At 41.1% G+C, this 25,867-nt stretch overlaps 1 protein-coding gene across 2 annotated transcripts in view; it reads right to left on the bottom strand.

The window, feature by feature from the left end:
• The window catches only part of PRKAR2B (protein kinase cAMP-dependent type II regulatory subunit beta), an 87,121-nt gene extending 72,163 nt beyond the window's left edge, over positions 1–14,958 (bottom strand). For both annotated transcript variants that reach the window (XR_014186685.1, XM_082076312.1), the window contains exon 1: positions 14,442–14,958. Coding sequence is in view for 1 of the 2 variants with exons in the window: in XM_082076312.1 (XP_081932438.1) it covers positions 14,442–14,748 (307 nt within the window). In the remaining variant the exon portion in view is untranslated. The remainder of the gene's footprint in view (positions 1–14,441) is intronic.
• Positions 14,959–25,867: the final 10,909 nt, after the last annotated feature.

The following is a 25,867-nucleotide window of genomic DNA, read 5'->3' as shown; positions in this document are numbered from 1 at the left end:
ATGCCTTCAGCTTCTCCTGCTTCCTCTTTCTTACTCATGCTCCAAGAGTTTCCACCCCCAACCTGTCCTGTAGCTCTGCCCCCACACTCCCCTAAATGAGTTCAAGTCCATTTGGAAATAAGCTGCTCTTTTCACTAGAGCACCATATTATAGTTATCAACAACTTTACCAGCACTCTCCTATGATAAAATCCGGAAGAAGGGAAGCCGGCCCAGACATCATCTATGGCAACATTCACGGAAGACATCTCAATTTTGGTGCTCCTTTTACAGGCAACCTTTGTAGCCTAAACAGGACATATAGGTTCCCTCTGTCTACAAGAGCTTTGATGATTATTCAGGTATTCCGGAATGCTTCAGTGAAATAGAAATCCATTATTTTCTACATCTGGCCAGAAAAAAATGATGCAACAGACAAAAATTTATTAAATTCTAGCATTGGCTGGGCTCTGGACTCTAGATACTAGAGATTTTTTTTTAAGTATTGCAGGCGAACAATGCTATTAATATATGAGCCCCTCACAGCCTTTCACACAAATACTGCCACAGGTCACTGAAAGGTGGGGATGGCAAGTATTCTATTTTACCAAGTTATAGCGTGTGCTCAGGTGTACAGTGCAAGGTACTCAAAGGCACACAGTACATCTGTAACACACATGGAGAATTAACCCTATTTGTCTGAACTCCCAGAGCCCTGCTGGATCATTCTTCTTCCCTAAAGGATGATTATCAAGGGATGAGATTAGAAAAGACCAAACCTTTGCCTTCAATCCAAATTCTCATGCATTTCATCCAGACCCACAGAGTATTTGAATAACTTTCGCACAATTATTAAATATCTCCTATGACCAGTATGATATGGGAAAAGTTGCCCTCAGCTACTATACAGCAACATTAACACTCATTTAAAAACTTGTTTGACACTAACTTGACAGACTATAACAGCTTCATTATGCCAGCCTATAAAAGTAGACATGTATGTATTTTCTAAAGCATAGAGTTTCATAGGCCCTGTAGGTGTTCTTGTATCATGACCTTAAAATTTCTATAAGTATTCCAGATAAACACTATCCAGTTTTACAGACATGCCAATAATAGTGATTAACATGTCTCTTTCATTTGTTTCACAGCTCCAGGGCAAAGTTCTCTTTTTTATTATCTAAACAAGAGGTTACTTAAAAATCAAACCAGTTGCATAAAATATGTAAGATTTGACCGATAGAAAACATCAGTCAAATATTAATACATATTATCTTAGAAATCAGAACAACTGATCACCAAAAAAATTTTTTAAACTGAGAACTATAAGTAAGCTTCCTTTTGATACAAACAGAAAAAAGTGACAATTTTATATCCAGTGGCAAGTTTAATCTCACAGTACAACTAGAATTTGTGTGACTTTCCAATTACAGATGAAAACTTCAACCTTCTTTCCACTCCCTAAAGTACAATCAGTTATAAGCATTCAGTCCCTCACTCTATAAACACAGAAACTAACATTAAACATAAACTACACTAAGGGAAGTTATCTTTAGAAAATATTGCAACTGTTGAATCTCTGAAACACGGTTTGTGCAAAAAAAACTATGAGGCTAGTTTTATAGAGAAAACAAACTTTACTACCTAAAATGTACTCCATAAGAAACTATAACATGGAGAAGAAAGCTAAATTAATCCCTTCACCTAAAAAAAGGGTAGTTCTACAGCTTTATAAACTGTTTTGTCCTGGAACGCAGAACACAAGTTAAACCATGTCAGTTCCTAGCCAGAAGTAAATATAAAGTAGAGTTTCCGGAATGAATGAGTAAATCTTCTTGGCTCTGCCTTTACATTTTTAAAACAGCGCATGTGTTTATATTCTGACTTTTGTACTATTTCCAAATGAAAACAAAACAAAAATCATAAAGAAATACTTTTCAGCAATAACCGGACTCCTATTACTTTCCGAGTATCGGTTACACTAACAGGCAACTGCCCTAAGTGAAATAGCAATTATGTTTCTGTTCTTGATACTTACGAGGAAAGAGTGTGCTTCCACAGAACCTAACCTGTCCGTTTTAAATGGTTTAAATGTGTTTAAATGGTTTGTGCTGAAACTAAACATGACATTTCATTTGCAAATGACATACCAATTGCTAAAAGAAAAAAAAAGGCAATCAATAAAGGCTATTGCATGCTCTGTTGCTATTAATTGCTGTCAGTAATAACATTTACAGAAAACTGCTTCCTGCTTTATTTCTTTCACATTGGTTCACAGCAAAGTTTATACAGTCATGCCTTCCACCTGCTTGGTCCCCTTACCAGCTTTGGAACTTTCCGAAACATTTCAATTAAATTTAACAATGAAGAAAGTCTCAAAGCAAAGAAGTTCCTTATAATTTGCAAAAATTAGTAGCTGACACCAAACTGCAATGCACCATGAAGGAAAGGTCACACAAATTCAGTGTTGGTCTGTCTCATCCGGACTATCAATCAGCAGCCAGTACTAGTGGCTGTGAGCACTGCACCATCTGAACACTGATGTGCCTGGGGTAACGTGCTTCCTGAATACAGCTACATGTTGCAAAGGTGTGATATAAACTCCATGTCATACACCAACTGGATCTTTCCAGCCATAAAACATTTTGTTTTGGTTTTCCCCCAACTGAACTGAACATGTATCAACCATTTAGAGTGCTGAGACAACTTCCCACTATGATTTTTATACTATGACTTAAACAATAGAAGTATATGCCAGTTTGTATGGTCAGTGCTGTGTGGTCAATGTTATTAGTTCTTCACAAGCAACGGAGTAACAGCTTCAGCAAACAAAACATCAGAACAACAACAACAAAAAATTCCATAGAAGAGGAACTTGCAATGAACATTGAAGGTGAGATATTGGATCGCAATGTAGTGATTTCTAACAGAGCCACAAATGCCAAGTCCAGTCTCAGAAGTAAAACACATCTCAGAAACCATGGAAAACTCTAGGTACATGAGAGGAACAAAACTCATTGTGCTCAGTGGTTGAATTCCCCCACGCCAGCAGCACGACGCCCTGGCAGTGCCCAGCCCCCCAGGCAGCAACCATGGGCCAGCCCCTCAAAAAGGGACCCTGGGCTGGTCACCTCCAAGCCAGAGAGATAACCAGTGGCCTGGTTTATTAGAAAGAAGCACTAACAGGCTCCTTAACCTGTAAGATTTAAGGATATTTGCTTCTGAAGCTCATTCACGTGCTTTGGTTTGATTTTTGTCAAGGATTCAGATTCTACAGTGGCACGCTTCCAGAGTGAGACATAAACACATTTTTTTAACATAAAAAAGTATATTCCAGTAAGCACCCAAAGAGGTAGGGCTAATACCAAGAACAGTGCAATGATTTGGATCCAAGAGAACTTGCCCCTTCTTCTGAAAGGCCTATACATGCACCTTAACTCACTCCCCGGCTTTCTTCCACATCTGGTGTTACAGCTCTAAAGACACTGTCATGCTAGAATTGTAAATATCAACCTGTCTCCTTTTGACTGAGAAGTGTGATCACACACATTTCTGTCATTTATCTTCCATTACTGTCAAGCAGAACTGCAAATAAGCCTTTATCTCGAAACAAGCTAAATGGATGCTAGCCACTGACTGAGCTGCTCTATCAATAGCAGTTGAAGCAACCTTCTTAATTTCGCATACTGCAAAAAGCAAAAGAAGGAAAGCAAAACACTTGATACACTCTATAACAGTGACAAAAAGTGAAAAATAGAAATGCTGTTACTGTCTTTTACTGTCTCTTACTATCATTTGTTTCTCAAAAAAATAAAATAAAAATAAAAAATAATAATAATTAAAAAAATCAGTGCCTGAGAAAGATCCTTTAGCAAAAAAAAAAAAAACACCACCGCCACCACCACAATAGCTGAGATGGAAGAAGTAGGTTGCAACTCATTGCTTTACTCTTACAGTCTATATAAGCTCCCCAGGAAAATCCTCTCTTTGGTGGAAATGGATCAATGACATCCAATTGTGGCAGCAGCATGAAAGTCAGGTCTTTCCAGCAGTATTTACAGAAGTGCACATTAAGAAACTTTACTCTAGAGGCTGTTCCACACTTCCAAAACTCCCCAAAAACAAATCAGAGGACAAACACCTACATTTCTGCATGGAAAGCACTCTTTTCTCTCACAAGCTCAAACTGTTTTTTGATTGAGACTTCCCAAGATCCCAAGACTTCCCAGTCGCTTCTGCATCCCAAAGCCTATATCAGCACTGAATGCAATGATTTGAAGGATGAACTTAGAGAAAGCATGATATTGCTTCTCTTCTTTTTTCAAGTTTTTGAGGCCATAACCTGAAATAAAGACCAGCCATGTTCATATGACAATATATTCCAGATAACAAACAAGGGCGTACTTAAAGAGCAACTCAATTTTATTAATGTTCCTAAGAAAGTAAAACCAGAAGAATAAATCACTTCTCTTTGCAAGGTGGATAATGGAAATTAATCTGTGTCTACTCCCACAACTGCCAGCAGCAGCTACATTCCAGCAGGACAAAACTGACAGATTAGCAAAGGAGACGTGAAGATAAATTTTTACCAAGAATTGAATTTAGTAGTATCTAACAATAAATAACCATCTGTCTACTTTCAGAACATTTTTTTATACATGCATTAGCCACTAAATAATATTTCCTGTAGGTTGAGGCAACAGGAAGGAAGGAAGGCTGTTAACTCTATATTTAAATTACTTCACAAATGCTTAAATAATGTAGTGAAGAAAGCTAGATCAGAGTTTCTTATGTTTTGAGCACCTATTAAAAACCAATAGAGACAGATAAATTATCAGCTAAAAGATGGCTTTTAGAGAAAGATGCCTGAACATTACTCAAAAGTATTGAACAACATGTCTAGAAATAGAAAATGCTACGCATTAAAAAAGCACCAAAAACACAGAACTAAAGATAGAATTATGACTGAGCCTAGTGCCAAAGAGACAGAAGAAGCAGATCTATAAAGGTACCTGGATCTTAACTCCTCAATTTCAACAGAAATTAGGCAAAACTGAAAAAGAAAAACCAAAAATCAAAAAACTGTCCCTCTAATGTTTCATAGTGTCTGTTACTGAGAACCTACCTTCTTCAAAACACATTCATGATGAAAAAATTGTTCTATTAGAATGGTAGAAAACATTGTGTTCAAAACCTTTAGAAAACTTTAATATATCTCTATAGTAGACATCTTAATTGTTTCTGACTGTGTGATGAGTATCACAAACATTGATTTGGAAGAGAATAATAAACCTCAGGACAATCCCAGCTCCCCATTAGACAAAGTTTTTGGCATTAAAGGTCTTGACTATTGTTAATCCACAAGAGTGTTTAAACAGGCTTACTAGCTTGTAGACACTCATTTGCAGAATCTTAAAAAGCAAAACTTAAAAATTTCTTGATGAACACCTATTTCAAGGACTTGTGACACCAGTCTGAACCTTTCACCAAAGGCAAGAACTGGCCTAACAATGGAGTTCCTTAAGCATCAACAAAAAGAAGTGTCATAGCTTCAAAGAAAGGATCTAAAAGGGAACAAGTTCACTAGTAGAAGGGCAAGATTAGTAAACTGGGAAAACGCACCAAACCTTTCAGCCTGCACTCTCAGGCGAACAAGTCTGAATGTTTATGCTTGGTTCCAGCTTGTATCCATCCCAACACTGAGGACTCTGTACATCTTTTATTTATAGTCTATACTGAGACTTTGCAAGGAATGTTTTCCTTCCAGCATTGGGCAAGGATTTATTTTCTTCCTGTCTGCTATGTTTTACAATAGACATGTCTGCTAAAAAGTTACACTACAAAGAGACTATCACTATTTATAAAAACACATTTTACATCTGCATCACAGGGATTCAGAAGTTGATGCTATTATAAAGATCTTTATACAAGCAGGATAGTATCTGGAACAAGGCTGAGCAGGAAAGATCACGTTACTTCTCCTCCTTTCAAAATCTATTTTATACTGCAATTTTCTACTCCATCCATTAAGGAAGTCTTCATAATATTTACTAATTGGCCTTTTTAGCCCAGCTTTACAAAAAACACTTTAGTCAAATAACTGGAACAGTTTGTATAAGAAAGCTATTCTCGTTATCAGCTTTGACCTGCACAGGCACTCAGCTTCAAATTCTTGCTCTGATGACGTTTTCTTAATATTAATATAATTAAGCAGAGCAATTTAAGAGGCAAACGTACAAGTGAAAAATACTTTCTGTTGTTACAGCATGTTTTTTTACCACTCTACCTTCCATTATCCAGTGTTACAGTAAAATGAGGCAAGGCTAAATTAAAATTTGGGGGTTTGTGTTGTTTCGTTCCTTATCATTTCCTCATTTTTATCCATAGTCCGTAAATGACTTCTCTGAGCAGCAGTGCTAAAAGGATGCCTTTTATGCAAAGGATGGCAAACGGCCATATGGCTGGTGTCCAGTTCACTCTGTGGATCCCTTGTGCCCACAACCTGCATTTTACTCCCATGCGCTTCAGACACCCTGCCCTGTCAGCATCCCCCTACCTTTCAGATCTCACACTTTTTTTGCATAACATGGTATCATTTCAAATGCTGAATGAGGCACTGGACATTTGATTAACACCATCTTCTTGATGTAGCCCCAAACCCGTGTGTCTTCTGGGTTACTTGCTGTATTGATTTAAATCTGGATTCATATATTACACTAGCTAGAGACTGCAAACAAAAATTCTGAGTACTTCTGCTATTTTTATCACCAAATGCACAAAAACCTGAAATAGAGCTCTTTGAATTTTTAAACGAAAAACAGAATTGACAAACATGAAGCCTTTCTTTGAGGAAAAATGTAATAACACTGGTTAATTAGAAAAGTAAAAAATAAAGAGAAACAGAAGCCACTCATAGGTAAACTTCACCCTCTTCAACATCTTGTTTAGTACTATGACTGAAAAGTGTTCTACCAAACAGAAATGTAGTCTATAAAGGAAAAGATTAAATAAAAACAAAGTTCATAATTACTAGTCACGATCAAAATTCAGAGTAAGAATGTCCTGTTCAGTTCCATGAAGTAAACAGGTTACCATTCCTACCCAGCAAGTGAAAAGACAAGTCTGAAAGGGTTCCCTGAAAGGATAAGAGTTTTCAGCATAAATGCTCTATCTAAAGCTATCTAGAGTTATCTGTGTCATCATCCAATGTCCCAAAGAAAAGGAAAAAGTATATATTTCCTTCAGAAATCTCATAAGACTGCTTTTAAGCAATACCATAATTGATGTTTATGGTAACAATATGGACTTATAGATGTGTGTATTTCTGTTAACAGATGTACCTAGCACGTAGTAACTCATGCATACATGGACTTCATCCTTTACACAACCACATCCATATAACAACCTACAATATAAAAAGTTGATATGATAGATGTATCATCCTGAGTAAGATCACCTCTTTTTCTTCTAATTCATGTATGTCAAGACCTATTCTCAAAGCCTTCTCCTTCCTTCATTCACTTTTCAAAAAAAATCATTCACCTTTTAAAGTAGGGAGCTTCTCCATAATTACACTCCCTTGAAGCTCAAAAGAAGAGCTCAAACTTGAAGCAGTAGTTTTTCTATATCATGACTTTAAGGTACCTCATTAAAATAATAGTCGGTGAAATAACCGCTGTAATTTTTTATTAAGCATTGAAGAAAGAAACATTTCACAGTCTTTGTTATGTACTATTCAATATTTCATTTTTCCATCAGCATCAAAACCATCTTAACTCTCTATGAAGACTGCAGCTGTACTGACGTGCATATCAACTTCTTTGACAAAAACCACTACTGTTATTTTTTGAAACAGAAAATGGTTGAAAACAATCTGAATTCTCCATGAAAAACTTGAGTTGAAACTTTCATTAGAATCCATGCCCAACAAAAGTGTTATAGGTCTCCAGGTATGGTAATGACAGATGATCATGCCAAAATACATAAAAAAATCACAAATGACTCAGTTCACATTCATAAAATGCATTGACCACTAATTTTAGTGTAAGTTTGCATTTATGCTTTTCTGAAATACATTTATAATCCAAACAGAATTTCAATAAAAAAATTCAGGACATAAATTTGGGATGTATACACAAAGAGAGCAGGGTTATATCTGGGTATAGAAAACAAAAGCAGATAATTTAATGTGCTCTCTCACGTGTGCTCTCTATCCTTTTATCTTCCTCCCCTTACTTCAGTTCTGTCCCTCCTCCTTCCTCCTGCTTTTACCTTTGCATTTTCCTTACCACCCACCAACTCCTTTCTGCCTCCATGTCCTTCCTTCCACCTTGCCTTCTTGTTTCTTTCACCACTGTCCTGACAAATAAAATTTCCCAATCTAGAGGTCATCTTTGATATTGGAAAGGCAGAAGTGGGGCAGCAGCCCGTACCTTGATTAATCTGTACCTTGTGACCTAAATGTGCGATTTCTAAACCTTATGTTCCAGATTTACAGGAGCAGCTAAGGCCAATGAGCCTGCAGAGATTTGACTATTTAAAGGTAGACTTCCCTCAGACTGAGGGTTCTCACTGGACAGAATGCAACACTTTTGCTCAACAGATTGAGGATAAGCCCTGAGATATATATGTATTAAACTAAGCTTAACTTATCGACAGATGCATGAAGCACTTCTGTCCAGGTTACAAACACTAAGCCATTACGCTGTTTTTTATAACCAACAGGAGTACGCTCTAAAAACAGGCACCTTCTTAGTGTCCACATATACATCTTTATTCTGTTCGCAAAAAAAAAAAAAAAAAAAAATGTTTTTCCAGTCATGTAAATGCATCAATAGGAGTAAACACAAGGAGCAAAAAATGTCAGGTTTCTTTGGGAAACTGAACCAAAGTCAGCAAGTGACACAAAACTCCTGGAGCATTGTTGAGGAAGCCAGCTTTCCTTTAAAACAGACATGATACGTGCAAGAAACAGTGGTGGTGTGCAAATGCTAGTACTGACACTGTTTATACCTTATCATTCACAATGCAATCATGACAAACTCATGCCAACAGAACTGTATGTCTTCCCATACTTCCTGAATTAATGCTGTTCTCTCTTTCCGAGCTGAGCAGACAGCCAAAACAGTTTCAAGCTGTTTCTTCAAAGAAAAAGCTGGAGATAAATTCAAATGGTTTTGGTATAGTTTTAATACTTTTATGTCCTTAAGTATTTTGAATTTTTCCTGCTTCTCTTAAATGCACAGACACAAACTTAACAAAGGAATAGCCAGCAGAGACACCTTCACTCATGTATCCTTTTGTTTTGAGCAGGGACACATACACACTTTTGAGTGGAGGCTGCTATCATTTCACCTAAATTCTTCATAAAAACATACTTTTCTTTAAAAAAAAAGTGGTTATAGCAGAAGTATGTTTTTCATCTACAATCACAAATAAACATGTCTGAAAATGAACCATATCCCCTACTACAAAGACTACTGAATGCTACCCCATTACAAGTTCAAATTTCTAGTTGCTTACAGTTTTGTCAAACTAAGTTTTTGGACTGCAATTCTCCCAGCCTGAAAAGAAACACCTGGGTCAGATTAAGGGATTTAAAAAAACAAATAAATAAAAGACAGAAAAAAAAAAAAAAAGGACTAAACTGCCAAGTTGCTCAGGTTTGATTTCTAAAATAACCGTTGCCAGAAAGAAAATAGTATTCTTCTGTCAAAAATACTGGGATAACATTCTTTCCAAAAGCTCTATTATTCTGAAGATTTCCAGCAAGCACTGAAAGCATTGTGTTTTTGTGACTGCACACACCACTAAGAGCGGCCAGTGGCCCTCCCACCCACCAAGGCCCACTGAACCGCCAAGGCACCCATCCATGCGGCTAAAATTGCCTCCAGGAGCTGTCTGCATGCCAAATGCCCGTCCCCGATGGTCTCTTACACATGCTGCACACACATCAGACAGGATCTGCCAGGGGGTGCAGCCCAAAGCTGCGCCGGGAGCACAGGGATGCTGTGCCCACACACCCGCAGGGGACTCGCCTGTCACCAGGAACTTCTCTGAACTGCTTCCACAGTCAGGCTGCACCAGCCTGAGTCTGATCAGCTTTGTCCTTATAACCACACAAATGATGCTTTATTTCTTTTTGTATTTCAGATGAGTGACAGGAGAAATTATTAAAACTTCATTCAAGAGAGCTGGGTCTGTTCAGCCTGGAGAAGAGAAGGCTGAGAGGGGATCTCATCAATGTTTATAAATATCTCAAGGGTGGGTGTCAAGAGGATGGGACCAGACTCCTTTCAGTGGTGCCCAACGACAGGATGAGGGGCAACGGGCACAGACTGAAGCACAGGAGGTTCCATCTGAACATGAGGAGAAACTTCTTTACTTTGCGGGTGCCAGAGCTCTGGAACAGGCTGCCCAGAGAGGCTGTGGAGTCTCCTTCTCTGGAGACGTTCAAACCCGCCTGGACACATTCCTGTGTGATCGGCTCTGGGTGAACCTGCTTTAGCAGATGGGTTGGACTAGATGATCTCCAGAGGTCCCTCCAACCCCAACCATTCTGTGACTCTTAAAAGTTGGCTAAGCAGGTATGAGACAGTAAGGCTTTTGCCACCACCCATCATAACCCAGATTTTAATTTGAACATACACATTTTCAAGAAATTCACATATTTTTCTATATGGTCCCCAATGTAATGATACCCTACTACAACCTATGCATACTTTTATATTTCCTCCTTGCTCTTATTGAGCCCTTCCACTGCCCTAATCTACCCATTATCATTGCGCAACAGACCTGAAGGAAGGTTGCAAACTGTTCAGTGCTCTCTGATTTTGTTTCATTTAAGGAAGAAAACCATGAGTGAGATTAACAGAACGGATGAAGTTCATTTATCATCACAAAGCTGACATGGACGCTCTTGTGTGCAAAGTTTTCTCCAACCCTCTGGTTTCTACAATTTACCTGTTATTTCAAAACAGAGGCTTCATGATGCCAAATTGTACACACAGCATTGCAATTTTTAAGTTTAAAGAACAGCAATGCTCCCTCTACAAACACCTCTACTAATTCACATTAAGGCTAGATGAAATATGAAATTTTAGCTATAGCAAATATTTAAAAAACAGCTGTTACAAATTATATGGGGCATTACCCTTCAAATAAGTTGCATATAGACATGTAAGTGGAAAAGTATAGTCATTCATAAAAGAACAAATAACTTACTGAGCATTTTCAAATTCTGCAGACACAGTATAATACATTTCAATATGCACTTAAAACAGTTAGAAGAATTTGCCGAAATGGGTGTCATTTTTATGTATACATCTTATTCAATTTAGTAATTCCTATTAGTATTAGTAGGAATTAGTTGTGGTCACTGGTTAACACAAATACACCCATGTAGGACAACTTAATATATATTAAAAAAAAAAAAAAAAAAAAAGAAAACAAAACAAAAAAACCCCACCAACTATAAGACCTAAAAATCATTCCCAATTTAAGCAGTGTGTTGAGAAGGGGATAATCTAAATGCTCTGAACCTAAAGAACATCATTTTAGAGGTCACCTTAACTCCAGGTGCCAATTCAGAATTACGACACCAACACAACCAAGTTCTTCCTCCAGACAAGATAACTGCTTTTACCTTTATTTCTGCAACTGATGTAATGGACACAGCAGGGGATATGAACAGAGTTTAATTCATGGTTCACATGTGACTCTTAATCCTGAGAATAGGTTTTTTTTTCTTTTAAACACAGCTTATGGTCGTCATTTCCGAAATAGGATAATGCTCATGTACCTTCCAAAATCCATTTCAAGGACAAAACTAATACTGACAAAGAGTTCAACTGCAGTGCTTGTAGGTATTTAGAAACATGCACTGGGATTAAACAAAAAAAAAAAAAAAAAGAAAAGGAAAAAAGAGGAAAAAAAGAAAGGTGGGAGACAATAGCATTTACAAGGAGCATCCTGTTTGAATTAATTAAGGAACGCCGTCAGTTCGACATTTCAAGTGTACTGCTTTAACAAAGAAAAGGTACCACCAGCAGGTCTGAGCTCCTTCTCAGAGGTTATTTTGCATTTGCTTATAAACTTTTCCAATTTGTTTTTGTCTCCTGTACAAAAGCAGTATACAAACAGGACAAATTGACTATACAGAAGCAGTTTGATTATTCATAAAGGCAAAAGAAAAAAATGAAAAGAAAAAAAAAATTCCCCCCAACTTAAGTTCAAGAATTGCTATGTAGAGAAACAGAAAGCAAAAGCACAAAAGAAATGCACTTTTAAATTTGTATTTAAACTCATTAAACAAAGATTTTAATACAAGCCTTTATGCCTCCAGTTATTAACAAAAGGCTGAGTGGATGCATTGTTATGTTACCTTAAAAGAATGCATATTCAGGCCAGATGTAAAATTTTGATTTAAAATACACACTCCTGCACAATGCACACATACAAAACCACACCATTAGTAATAATTTACTATAACTTACTTATTATTCACGTTCCACATGGTTTCACAAATATTTCCGGTTTTGTTACTTCTAATTATTAATTACTCCAAGTGACAGAAATTACAAGGCATAATACGATTAAACTTTCAAGATATATTAGGCTTAAAAACGTGATATTTTAAAGGGTTTTTGTCAAATGCATAAATCAATCAGTTAAACTAAGTCATTCAAGTATGCTCCTTAATGAGAATATTGACAAAAATGGCTTTCCTTCTTCACAGTCACAACAAAAGGAATATCAAGAGAATCTTAATTACAGGTATTCATTAGATAAAGCTTAGAAAGCTTCTTAAAACACCCTGTAAAATTTTATATACGTAACACATACATGCTAATAAATCAAGCTGGATTTCTGTACTTCGCTCCATACAACATTCCAGTTCTCCATTCACCAATGAGTCTGTTTAGTGTTGCAATAATTCATGTTTGAAAACCACATCTAGTGTTAGTGAATTAAGATAATAATTTTATTCTTCCACATTACCACCATTTCAGTTTTCAAAGACAGCAAATTTCCAGATTTTTACTAATCTCACATAATCAGCATTAGAGTTCAAAACTACCACATAAATCTGCAGAACCTGATTGACAGATTCAAATTCCCATTATATACGCATGGTATAGCTGCAAAGAACAGATGAAAAGAATGGCAGTTGTCTTAAAGCATAACATATTCAGAAAACTTACCCAGTTCTTAAACATCTACATTTTTTCTGATAAAATGCACATAAGACATTATTTTTAAAACTGCACTGATATTAATCTAGCAAACAGCTGGCTTCTGTACTCTGCTAAGCAAATCTACCTCCAACATGACCTGGAGGGATGAATGCTTCAACGATCTGATGAGATATACTTCAATTTCAAGCTGTTCTCAAAAAAAAAAAATAAGCTGATTATGAAGATGCCTGGACACTTTCTCTTCTCTATCTAACCTTATTGACTGACCTCTCAGCATCTAACCATATTGACTGACCCTTCATTTAGCCTGATCATGAGACGAAGCGCTATCCACCATTCAGAGACAGCTACTACTCAGCCCATCAATCAGAGTGGCTGATGGACTGACATCGTGTCTAAATAAGGCCTAGCAGCCACACAAAGATAAGGTATCATTAGCTGCGTGCAGATAGGTGTTACCCTCAAACATGGAGACACTGCATCCGTTCTTTGCTGTCCTCACAGCTACGCTTACTCCACAGGCCTCTCTATCATGCATAAAATTTCACCCTGGCTTTCAAGAAGAAATCATGTTTTAAAATCATGCTCTGCTTTTTGAAACACATGTGAGTACATCAATGCAAAATGCTTAATCAAGTGCACAAATGAGTAGCATGCTCACGATAAGTGTTTTCTGTGGCAGACATACCATTGGACCAGCTACAAAACGTAGATTTGCTCTCTTGTGCTCAAAGAAGAATATCTTTTAGGAATACTACAGGCCTAAACGTGATAAGTAATACAGCTGCAGACCCTGGTGCTACCTGCGTGCCCAGCATCCAGCGCTGCTGAACAAAAGGGAAAAGCCCGGCAGGTTAAAGTTTGCAGCGGGAGACGGGAAACCTCCCGTGGGCTCCGTTGTTTGGCGTCAACGCCAGCGGGGACCTGCCCAGGGTGCAGCCGGGCAGGCCGCCGCCTCCTCCATTCACACTCCAGTCACCGAGGCCAGCGCGCTCCTCACACCCCCGGCCCCTCGCAGTCCCGCGGCACGACCCACGACCGCCGGGGCCGGGGCCTGTGCGCGGCCCACACCCCCCGCCCCGCGCTGCCAGGGGCCGCCCCTCTCGCAGCCGTGAGGCCGCCGAGGCGGGAGCGCCCGCGCTTCGCCTCCCCGGCCGAGCTGCCCACCTGAGCCCGGGCGGCTGAGGGCGCCGCCCCCGCCCTGCCCGCCCTTCCCGGCCGGCTCCCTCCTTCCCCCTCAGAGCCGGGCGAGGCGGGGGGCACCTACCCGGGAACTTCTCCTCCTCCTCGCCGCTCTCGGAGTCGGTCTGCATGGGTTCCTCGGCGAAGTTGACCCCGCGGGCGTCGAGGGGGGCCCGGCGCGGCGGCTGGCCGCCCCTGTCATGGCCGGGCGCGGGGGTGCCCGCCTTGCGGCCACTCGCCTCCTTGTCCGCCGCCGCCTTGGCCGCCTCCTCCTTGAGGCGCCCGAAGTACTGGAGGGCGAACTCCAGCAAGTCCCCGGGCTGGCTCCGCAGCACCTCCACCGTGAAGCCCTGCAGCAGCTCCGTCAGCCCCGCCGGGATGGAGATGCTCATGCCGGGGCCGGCCGGGGGGGCGCAGCCTGGCTGGGAAGGGGGAGGGAGAGGGGAAGGGGAGAGGAGAAGGAGGAGGGGGGACAGCCCGCGGGCGGCGGCTGGGGCCGGGGGTCCGCAGCCCGGAGACGAGGCGCGCCCGGCGGATCGCCCGTGGGCAGCGGGAAAGGGGCGGGCGGCGGCGCAGGTGGGAGCGGGCGGGGGGCGGGTCCGCGGCGGGCAGCGGCTCCCTGGCAGCCTCGGCGGCCGCAGCGTCTCACTCCGCTTCGCCCCACACTTGGCGCGGCGGCCCCGTCCGTGACTGAAGCCTCCCCGCCCCCGCCGCCTCCTCCCCCCGCGCCGGGGAACCTCGCACACATGTGACCCGGGAAACCATGACAACCTCCCGCCGGGGACTGCGGCCCGCAGCGCGCCCCCGCCCGCGCCGCCGGAGGGAGGCGGGGAGCGGAGCGGAGCGGAGCAGAGCGGGGGGCGGCCTGTCGGCCCGGCCCGCCCTGCGGCGGACCCCGGCGGGGCGGGGGCCCCTCAGGGGCGGGCAGGTAGATCTTGCCGCCGGGCGGGGTGCTCTTTGCCTTCCCGAGGCTGTTCGCTGGGTTCTGCTCATACCCCTCTCCTCTGCCGGGGCACTGCCCCACCGGGCCGCCGCTCCCGGGCACCGCGGCCTCCTGTTTCCCCGGATCCCCGCTGTGGGTGCCTTCCCACTGTGGGGCATCCAGGCACCCGCGCTGGGGATCGGCCGGGATTCCTAAGGAGCAGACATGTCCCTGGTCAGTGAAGAAACACGGTGGATGTATTTCATAGCCAATTACTGCTGTGCTTTTCACAGCCATGTACCACCCTAAAGATATTCCCCACATCATTCATATACATAGATATGTTATCTATTTATATTCATCCACATTATTTAGGATTAAACGAGTGACATGGTGCTAGAAAACGCATCCTGTTTGTCAGCTGTTTGTCCATGAAAGAAAAATTTAGCTGGAGAAAGAAGCAATCGTTAAAAAAAATGTCCAATTTAAACATTGGCAAATGCCAACACTCAGTATGGACACCCTTCCAAGTCATGCTGCACAGACTACTTAGCACAGCGGTAAGCACTGCTTGTCATCACTAGGAAGCTTGAATTTTTTAAGTAAGTAAGTAGTGATTATGGGTGCCATGTTTTCATAAGGCTTTACTAAATGCTTCTTGAAAGCGAGATCCTTGGAATGCATGAAAACTGCATCACCCCCTGATTCCCCCTCTGAACATTTGGCCAACGTTTTGGTGTTCCAGAAGTATCTATTAGAGTCTTATTTTTATGCACCAAGTGAGTTGGCTGCTAAAATGTCTAAGGTTGGGACTATGCTGTTTGATAATTGATTTCACTAAACATTTAGGATCACTCAAATTGCCTTGAAATATACTTCATCAGGGCTTAGGGTAAGATAAGCCGTCAAAATTCAAGTTCGTACTAGCAAGAAAGACTGTAAGACCTGACTTCAAGAAAGTAATATGTGACAACAAAATACAGCAATCCCTATGATGCTTTTCACATGGATCTGGATCTCAAACCATTTTTAATTGAATTAGTTTCCAAGTGAAACCAAATGCTTGCCATGGAAGCATTTTCAGGATGAGCTTATTCACAAATTGGATCTTCAAAGTGTTACAGACCAGGCAAATTAGTGAAGTGAGTGATCCGTGCATGCGCTGGTGATATTGCTGCCCTGCAGCGGGCGAGAGAAACTTCCACCAATGGAGCTGTGGAATACCTTTGAGCAACATCTTGTGGCTTAATTTCTCTCAGCAGGAAAAGCCTACACCTCGCCATTGTGAAGTGCTTATTTGAAGTGAAATTCACTGACATTTAGCACTGTCCCTCCTGAGGAACATCATCAAGGTCAAGGTAAGTCCTCGGGGGGCAGGCCACCAGAGCTCTCGGGGCTGCAGAGGATTGTTCCACCAGCGGGCTCTACGAATTGCTGCAGTGTCCTGGGGGCCTGGCAGCCTGGCCAGCACACCCACACTCCATGTTATGCCCCGGTGCTGGCCTGCCCTGACCACAGCTGCCTTTACAAAGCACTGCTTGTGTACCATGTAGCCACAGACCTTGTGATGGCCAAGAATCGAGTGCAGTAGGAAAGCTGACATCTGTACGTTATGGGCAGGTGCGTACCTTAGTCACTCTAGAGCGTGGTTCAGCTAGAAATGCCAGATTGACTCATTTAAAAGTTCAGGAGCTTAAAAGCCCTCTCACACCACTGAGAGGGTGGATCTCTTTGTGATGGGCTTGAGGGGTACCTAAGTTCTGACAAAACCTCCAGGAAGGGAAGTGTTGGTAATTGTTGCCTTCCAGGCACTAGGTGTTCTATGAGCATACGATATTCTATTTTCTGGAGTCTTCCAGAACTAACAGAATTGTCATCCCTGAGGTTTTCTCTTAGCTAGACAAGACACTCTATTATTCTAGGAATTTACCATCAGTATAGTGTCTTTTGCCATCTAATCAAGGACTTACCTTGCCAGAACCTCCCATCCTCCCAGATATGAAAGGAGATTGCTTCTTTGAGGACATCTGCAAAAATCCGTCTTTGATGTTTGTAGGCAAAATTGGGATAATTTGAATAAGAGATTCTTAAGTGGTGGCACTCTAAAGAATGATTCTTTTTTAAAATTTTCAAAACAGCCCAACATGTTTGTGTCTAGCGAGACTCATCTTGAGTTTTGGTGTGTCTCAAAGGATGGCAGTGAACTTTGTAGTTCAAGTTGGTGTGTCATCTTGTTTCCTTACTTTCTGTTCCAAGGAGCTTGCATTGACATTTAAAATGCTTTTAAATCCATGAAGGACAGCTGTCCCAAAATGTGTTATGTCTAGCGGAGTGAACAGTTAGGTAATGAGAACATCAGACAACTCTCCGATAAGTTTTATTAGTTGCTACTAATTTTTGTGTGTCATTCTAGTTCAGCGGTCAACATAATCTTGAAATGAAGGAGTATAAAAGCTACAAAAGTCCTGCTACACTGAAAAGGGATTAAGCAGAACATTTCCCTCACAATTACCAAGAAAGTGATGTGAAGACTTGTGTTGTTTCCGTTCCTCCCAGGCAGAAGATGCACGCTCCATAACACACTGCTCACCAGCTTTGCCTGTCAATCTGTGCCCTCACCTGCTTTAAGGCTGTGAAAAAGGAGGAGACTGCAGCTAGGAACTGAGAAATAGCAAGCACTGTGTCTCCTACACGACAATTCCAGACAGCACACTTCAGACAGTGACTGGGACTGCTTCTGTCAGAGATTAGAGAATCACATCTTTTCTGATCACGTAGAGGACAATGAAGAGAGTGCAGAAGGAAGGGGCAACAGACCTTCAAGTCTTCTTTTCATCAGAGTAAATGCAAATTTAATAAATTTAGTAAACTTGAGCCAAGAAAGTCCAGCCAACAGCCAAATACAGCCGTTTTTTCTGCCAGCTTTCAACTTCTTGCCTGGTAGGAACATCCTTCTCCAGTCCTTCCAAACATGTTCTCTCGAACACCCATCTTCTAATTAACCCTGACTAAGCTCTGCAATGCAGAGGGGGCAGAGCAGGCACTTAACATCCTGAGTGAAAGACTGGGTAAAGCCCTTTCTCTGGAGTGGAAAGTAACTTTAGCAAGCGCACTAGTGGAGCACAAGTTTGTAAAAAAACCTCTTAATTACCTTCTTGGAGGCAAGAAGGACTGTCAGACTCTGGTCTCTGTAGTAGTCTCTCTCCTAAGCTGGCAAACGAGCGACTCCCAAAGGTGGCTTTCAATGGAAAGAGAGTTCATGTTGTACTGGAGAAAACACAGGACAAAACCTAGCCCTATATCTATTGCAGTGTAGTAGGAAAAGGCTGACGTTTGGGTGTGGCAGATGTTACTCGCTGCATTTCCTGCGTTTTAACAAATTTTTGTTTGTGTTAGCTTAAATCTTTTGTCACGTCTTTTGAAATTTTGAATGCAGACACACTTTGCATGCTGCATGATTAAAAGCTGCTGTTGACAAGCAACCTGGAAATCCCGTCATGTTTTATGTTTACTTCAAAATGTCTTTAGCTGCATGGCAATGTTTATCCTTGCTGGCTTTTGATCAAGCAATAGCTGGTTTGCGAGTTTTGAACAACCACTTTGAGTAGGAATAATCATGTTCCAAAATACCTTTCAAATGTCACATGTATTGACTTTTTTTTCTCTTCTCCGTTTTCAAACCAGCTCATGCCAGCTTACTAGGCAAATCTTGCTCACAGATTTTTCTTACAGTTTTTAATGGCAATCATTCAGCCATAGATTTTTTCAGCATTTACAAAACTTGCAGCTGTGCAGATCCATAGTTTCCTGCTTTTCTATTTTACTCATTAGAATGATTTGTCACTATTATTATTTTACCAAATCTATTACCAGACCCAAATCTATTTATCAGAAAAATGTTCAGTTCTATCAACAATATAACAAACTAGTGTCTGTAATTAATGGATCAAATTTTAACATGTTCCTCATGACTCTCCCTTTACTTGAATCTCCTGTTCTCATACTCTTTGCTCTGCCCGTGCTAATTGTTCTGTGGATTCAAAACACTTAATTCATCCCTTGCCTGATGTAAATCTAGAATGGTAAGGACCAAGTAGCTGTTTACATGCTCACATAAAATTCTTACTTATGTTGACGAGGGTTTTCCCTGGGCAAGCAGAAAGGCCAAGTTTAAAACTTGGCATGGAAGGAATCCAACTCACAAAACAGAATATTGATGAAGCATTATAAATTAAATAGCCCCTGCTGTTTTCAGTACCAATTCATGATCAATTTAACCCGATCTAAGGTTTGAGGAGTTTCCCCCCACCAAAATGGCACCCTGCTATCCCTTGAACAAGTGTTTCTGTCCTCTCCCTTCTATCACCCTTTAGCACTTGTAGGGCTATGTGGTCGGTCAAACAAAATGCCTGATAGAGGTGAGATGAATGAATCATCATGCTGAAAGAGAGGAGAGAGTGGAAATCACGGCTCAGGAAGAGTAGTGTCAAACCATCCTTTAATCAGCAATTCAAATTTAGGTTGGCTTACGCTGGGCATGAAACCGAGTGTTCAAACAACCTCATCTACTGACATAATATGGTCAGAAGAATTGTAGAATATCATGTCTTCCGACCTCAAGTCCCTTACTTTTCCCCTCACCCTAGTCCTTCTTAACCCAAAACTGGGCTGTGCAGTAAGTATGAGCTTCATGACTTATGTAACTGTTATTATCCGGTAATGAACAGCTGTTGATTTCCATTGAAATCTGTTGTTTGTGATCATTGATATTCAGAAACTATTGGATACCCTCTTTTAGACAATTTGTCCTCTTTATGTGCCTCAATTTGAGCACTCACAATCACCTGTAATTTCAGTAAAACAAACAAACAAACAAAAAAAAAACCCTAGGATTTTTAAAGTCAATATAGTGATTGCTGAATTCGTCATTAAAAGTAAACCTTCTCATTTTAAAAATAATGAGATAAAATGACAGTGTAGCTGTAGTAGATTCTGGCTATTTTGAGGATCTTATTTTGTATGGCGTCCTACATAAAAATGGCATTGTACACTGTCAACACAACCTGTTAAATGGCTAACAGACACAGCTCTCCAAGTAGCTGACAACAGAAAATCATCATCAGATGGAGAAGTTCCCCAGGAACTGACAGTAGGCTGCTTCTATTCAACACCTCCTGCAGTCACTTGGGAGTAAGTATAAATGTTGGTGATATAATTTCCAGATGACACAAAACCGAGTCAGAACAGTGATATCAATGAGCTCAGGAAAGTGCAGAGTTGTCTGGATAGCTTCTCCATTTAAATAAAATCTTTCTTTACACAGCTACACACTGTCATAGTCTTCAGAAGGAAGAGTGCATGGAGGACTTTATCTTGGAAAGCAGTGCTTCTAAAGGGGTTTAGGGATCAAAATGAAAAAACAGCTTGACTTGAATTCCCAGTATAATTTTGTAGAGAAAGAGACTAATGAGATTCTGGGTTGTTTCAAGAGGGACCCCAAAAACAGGAATGAGGGATCTTCCTCTTGTAAAGCACTCTTGAGACCAGTAAGTATATGGCCTACAGTTTGGGTGTTCGTGTGTTCAAAAGAATATGTAAAAATAGGAGATGTGCAGAAAAGAGACACGGGAATTATTCATAAGCTGAAGGAAATGCCTGGAGGTGAAAAGAGTGGAAGAGATAGGAGACTTTATCTAAGCAGTTGTCATTAAGCTCAGTAGAAGAGGCTTATACTGAATGATCTAAGTGATGAAGGATATCGGTCTAGATAGTCTAGTGGTTCCTTCTAACCCCTTTAAGGCAAATAATAGTATTGATCTGCCTTGTCAGAAATGGCTCAACATATTCTCGTGAAAAGTCAAACTCTTTTGTGTCTCTAGAGGAACACACAAATATCCCAAAAGATTCAGTAGTTCTTAGACCTGATGAAATATGAAGTAACAGTGAGAAAAACATAGTAAAAATATGCTTTTTAAAACCTACAGTCACCACTGTGCATGCTTGGGTATTATTTAAATGAAAAAAAAAAAAAAGAGCTGTAGTGAAAGGATAGTTTTGCTTGTCGTTTTCCTTGAGGGAGCTGGGGAATCTGATGATTTTTGAAACAGGAACTTTCTCCCTGCAAACCTTCTTCTCCTCTTAATAGCCCTGAGCTTAGATCTGAAATCTTCAGATCATCTACTCTGTGGCAAAAACAAGGATCAAAGGAGTAGAAATAGCTGTTGGACAGAGATCAGCCCCACAGTTCCATGCCTGGCATTGGTCATTAACTGCCAGTGTTCCTCCAAAGCAACCTATTGTGAGGGTTATTCAGAGAGTGGAGTATGTGGTTCTAAGTGATGTCTTCTCTGAGGCAAGAGGTAACTTTTTCATTGGACATTAATTGTTGGGTTTTTGGTTTATATTTTTTGTTTTGGTTTGTTTGTTTGCTTGCTGTCTTTTTCCTGATAGGTGTAATTGCTGCTCATTGTTTTCTTGAACAAATTAGTATTTATTCATGGAATGAGGAATAAAGCATCTGCATAAGTAGTGGTTAAAGAGGACACAGAAGCACCAGCTGAAATATTTTCCTGGGTTTGAACCTTAGTGCAGTGGTAATGTTCCTGCAGACTTTCATCCTGGTGAAAGCAGAGAATAGCGTTAGTGAGTAAAACCGGCATTCTGACCCTAATGAAGGATGTGTTTCTTTCTCAATTTGAGTGTCTTTGCAGAGCTACATACAGCTTGGGTTGGGTAGGAAGACATGCCGGGCTGTATGACAGACCTTTTTGTGTGTTAAAAGCATCAGACGAGGCGTTCAGGTATTGCCTGCTCTGTGAGGGAAGACGTGTGACTTGAGTTGGAAGAGCTACGTTTGAGACAAGAACCTTAATTCAAAGCAGCAGACCTTAAAGGACAAACATGGATGCTTCATAGCTGTGCACTGGAGTGCCAGGTCTCCAGTTTGTCTCAGGATGGTTTGTTTATAAGAATCATAAATGTGCATTTGATTAAAATGTAATCTAAATGTAATGACCTTTACAGATTCTGGAACAGAAAGACTGTCTTTCTATCTCTCGCTCATATAAGTATGTGTGCACATGTATAAATAAAAACACACAGATACATATATGTCTGTATATGAAATTACTCTTTCTATTTTGGCAGAACCTAGAGACCCCATCACATTAATCACTCTACAAAGGCAAAGTAAGTATCTTAACTTAGTTGACTTGCAGTGAGTTAAGACTGACTGTTCAATGTAGACTTATGCATCATTGAATAAAGTATTTGATTATTTTTTATACTTTTCTAAGAAGCAGAAATATTTACATTTTTAAAGTAAAATTCATAATTGCACCACCCTTCCAATATTCCAACTTTAGCCCCAGGAGTGGAATATAAACAGTGCCAGACATGCATTCCCATAAGTTTTTTATCATTGTTTTCGGCAAAATCTATTTTTATTCAATTCTATGGGAAATGCACACACTTTGTGCAGTTGCCAGAATTTTATTTCCCAATGCCCTCTATTTATTTCCAAGTGTACATTTTTTCAGATTCAAGTACTTTTGCAACAGCACATTTTCATATTTTGTCGTGTAAGTAATCCTTGCTCATACTGAACCCATTTGCTGAGGACAACGGTTACGTAAGTGGAGCTGAAAGGGCGGCCATGTAAGTTAGTGAAAGTCTCCCACACTGGTTTTAAGTTGGTTTTTCTTCCTTTTTCAGAGTCTGCTGTTATTCACGCTCACTCTACCTAAAGGCTGCGTGGACATAGCTGTGTCTGGAGCCAATGGGGCAGAACCTTTGCTTTGTTCAGATTCTGCTGAGTGTTTGTTCCAGAGTCCAGCGGTTGTTGGGGAGATGGTGATGTGTTGCTGAAATCCCTCCCTCTGGGCGTACATTGCAGGACAATTTGGAGGCTGCCCAAATTCGTAGCAGATTAATCTGCAGGAAAGATCTGTGAGCTGGGGCTAGCCAAAACACATCAGGCTTCAGACCAATTTACAGCATAGTTGCATAAGGAGTTATGGAGAGGTTGAAGCTGATAATGCACCTGTTGTACAAGAGACTAGATTTGGCTGTGGAACCTGCCCCAGAAGGAAGATTTACTTAAATAAGGACATGGTCCTTAGTCAACAAACTCAGGTTTGCATGGTACTTTTCAGGTCAACATAATTTTCCACCCTAGGCCGCTTCCACTCAGTGGGCTTTTTATCTTGTTTACCTTAAGGGCTTGTTTATGTGTTAAAGTCAACTTAACAATATCCTTATGTCCTTACAAGCCATCCTTTTATATTATTACCATGTAGCCTAGTCAAGGTCTCCTGTTTTCAGACACACAGTTGCAGTCCCAGCACAGTCCTTTACAAAGTGCCCTAGATATGTCCAGACTGCATATAACTGGGGCACCACTGGAGAAGATCTCTCCCAAACTCCCTTGCAGCATGCTGTGTAAAAACCATTTTACCACTTGTCCCAAACCAAACTTATCTGTGGCACATACACCACAGAACTCAGACCATGAGATCCTGCATAAATGCCCTACCTGTATCTCACAGCATTATCTAGCAAAGCCTTCAAACAAGTATGGAAAGGAATGAATGTTTTCTTGAAGCCAGATGTTTAGGTCAGTAGGCCTTCCTGCTTTTTCTACCTGCCTTGATTTATACCTGGTATCTCAAATGTGGTCTTATTGCTGAAAGTCTATCTGAATGTTATATACTTCTTCCCACAACACATATAGCAAAGATCTGGGGCCAGGGTTCTCCCCTTGCCCTGTGGATTTCCCCATCATCCTTCTGCCATCTAAATGGTGGCACAGCTTCCTTGTCCCATAGGGACTTGGACCACAAGCAGCTGGGTTCAGCAGCAGCTGGCAAGGCACATGGACTGCTCAGATGTGGGAAGGTGAGAAGGTTCTCTCTGGGTCTGAATTAATGACCGCATCTCAAAACTGTGATCCATTGTTGTAGCAATTATTCAGGAGGCAAGGCTGCAAGGTTGCAAATGAAACACACATTTTTTATAGCAAGTCTCCTCAACTAATATTATTGTCTAGCCCCTTCAATTGACATAGGCAAAAAGTAGCCCTCTAAAGGCCTGATAACCTCAGTCTTCTAAAGCCATATAACTCATAAAGGAAAGAGGAGGAAGATTTTGAAACCTGGCACCTATGGAGAGCTAGATCTCCATGAAGTGGCAATGAAGTGGAGCCTCTCAAACTGGCAACATCAAGACAAGCCTTGCAGGCCAGGTCATCTCACAGAATCCATTGCACCATAAGTATCTTTCCCTGAAAAGCCAAGAATTTCCACAAAGGAAAGGGACACGGCTGTTCTTCCAGTAAGCCTTCAAAATAACTGTTTCAAAAGATGGTCCACCAAGTCAGTTCACCAAAAGCAACCTACATTAAGCATGTGCTGCAGAATACCTCCTTCTTCTCTGCCCCACCAAAAAACAAAAGGAAAGAAAATTTAAAAATCATTATAATAAAGAGCTGCAAGGGCTGTAGACTTGTCCCTGGTAACATCTCTGGCCTGTCAGCTATTTCTAACTTTCGGGCTCTGAACACCTCAAAGGATAGTGCCTATTAAGACACATGTGTCTGAGAATGAGACAAGTCTTTTTTTCACACAGTTTATGCAGACTGCCATGAGCAATCAGCTAAGGCATCCTAGGACCTCTAAGCTCCAATGGGTCTGGGCAGATAACACAGCTTCCGAAGTCCATGTGGATGTGCATGCTTCTCAAAATCATAACCCCTGCTTCTGTGTGCTTGTGTTTGAAAGATCCAAATCTCTCCTGGTAGCTCCACTCTTAAGGACCCTAGAGCTGGCCACTGAGGTGGAAACACTAGCCGAGACTTCAAAACATAGCCTGGCTGCCTTTTCTGTAAGAAAGACAGGGGAATGGAAGTGCCCCAGAACAGTCGCTTTGAAAGGTAAGAATCACTCATGGCGCATCTGCCTGTCTTTGATGGCCTGCAATAATTAGATGCCTGTTTTGGTGTTCTTTTTCTGAAGGTGATGAAGAAAGAATGCAGCAGGAATAGAGACACAATAGTGTGGGGATCTTTGGGTGAGAAAATTCCCCTTGACCAACCATAGCCCTGGCAGGACCAGTTTCAAAGTAAGTCCTTGGCATTTTATCCTTCTCAAAAATGTCAGGGTGATGCTGAAAAGACTGCAATATGGATGTTTCACAGATTCCCTGAACAGGAATAGAAGAGGAAGATGCAGGGAGTGGATATCCTGTTTTACTAACATTAGGCAGCCAGATTGTCCTGTGGGAGCTGGCAGCAAGGTCCAACTGGTCTTATCCTTATTATAGAATAGGATAATGATTATGGAGAGCACAGAGAGATTCTCAGTATGTGATCAGTGCCACACTGCTGCCTTGGCCAGCTTCCAGTGTGATACACACCAGGCTGACATCCAGGAAGTGCTAACCTGGTTTTATGGTCCTCCTCATGGAATCAGTTTAGCATGGATTCTGGAGATACCAGTCATGACTGGAAGTGAAGGAGAATGGGCTGGGATTGCACTGGTGTCACTTGTCCTGGGAAGGTCCAGATCAGGCACATGTGAAAATCCAGTGCGTTT

The sequence above is a fragment of the Streptopelia decaocto genome (genome assembly GCF_964273445.1).
Source record: "Streptopelia decaocto genome assembly, chromosome: 1".
Classification (NCBI taxonomy): domain Eukaryota; kingdom Metazoa; phylum Chordata; class Aves; order Columbiformes; family Columbidae; genus Streptopelia; species Streptopelia decaocto.
The sequence above is the reverse complement of the archived record's forward strand: the minus strand, read 5'-3'. Positions and strand labels throughout refer to the sequence as shown.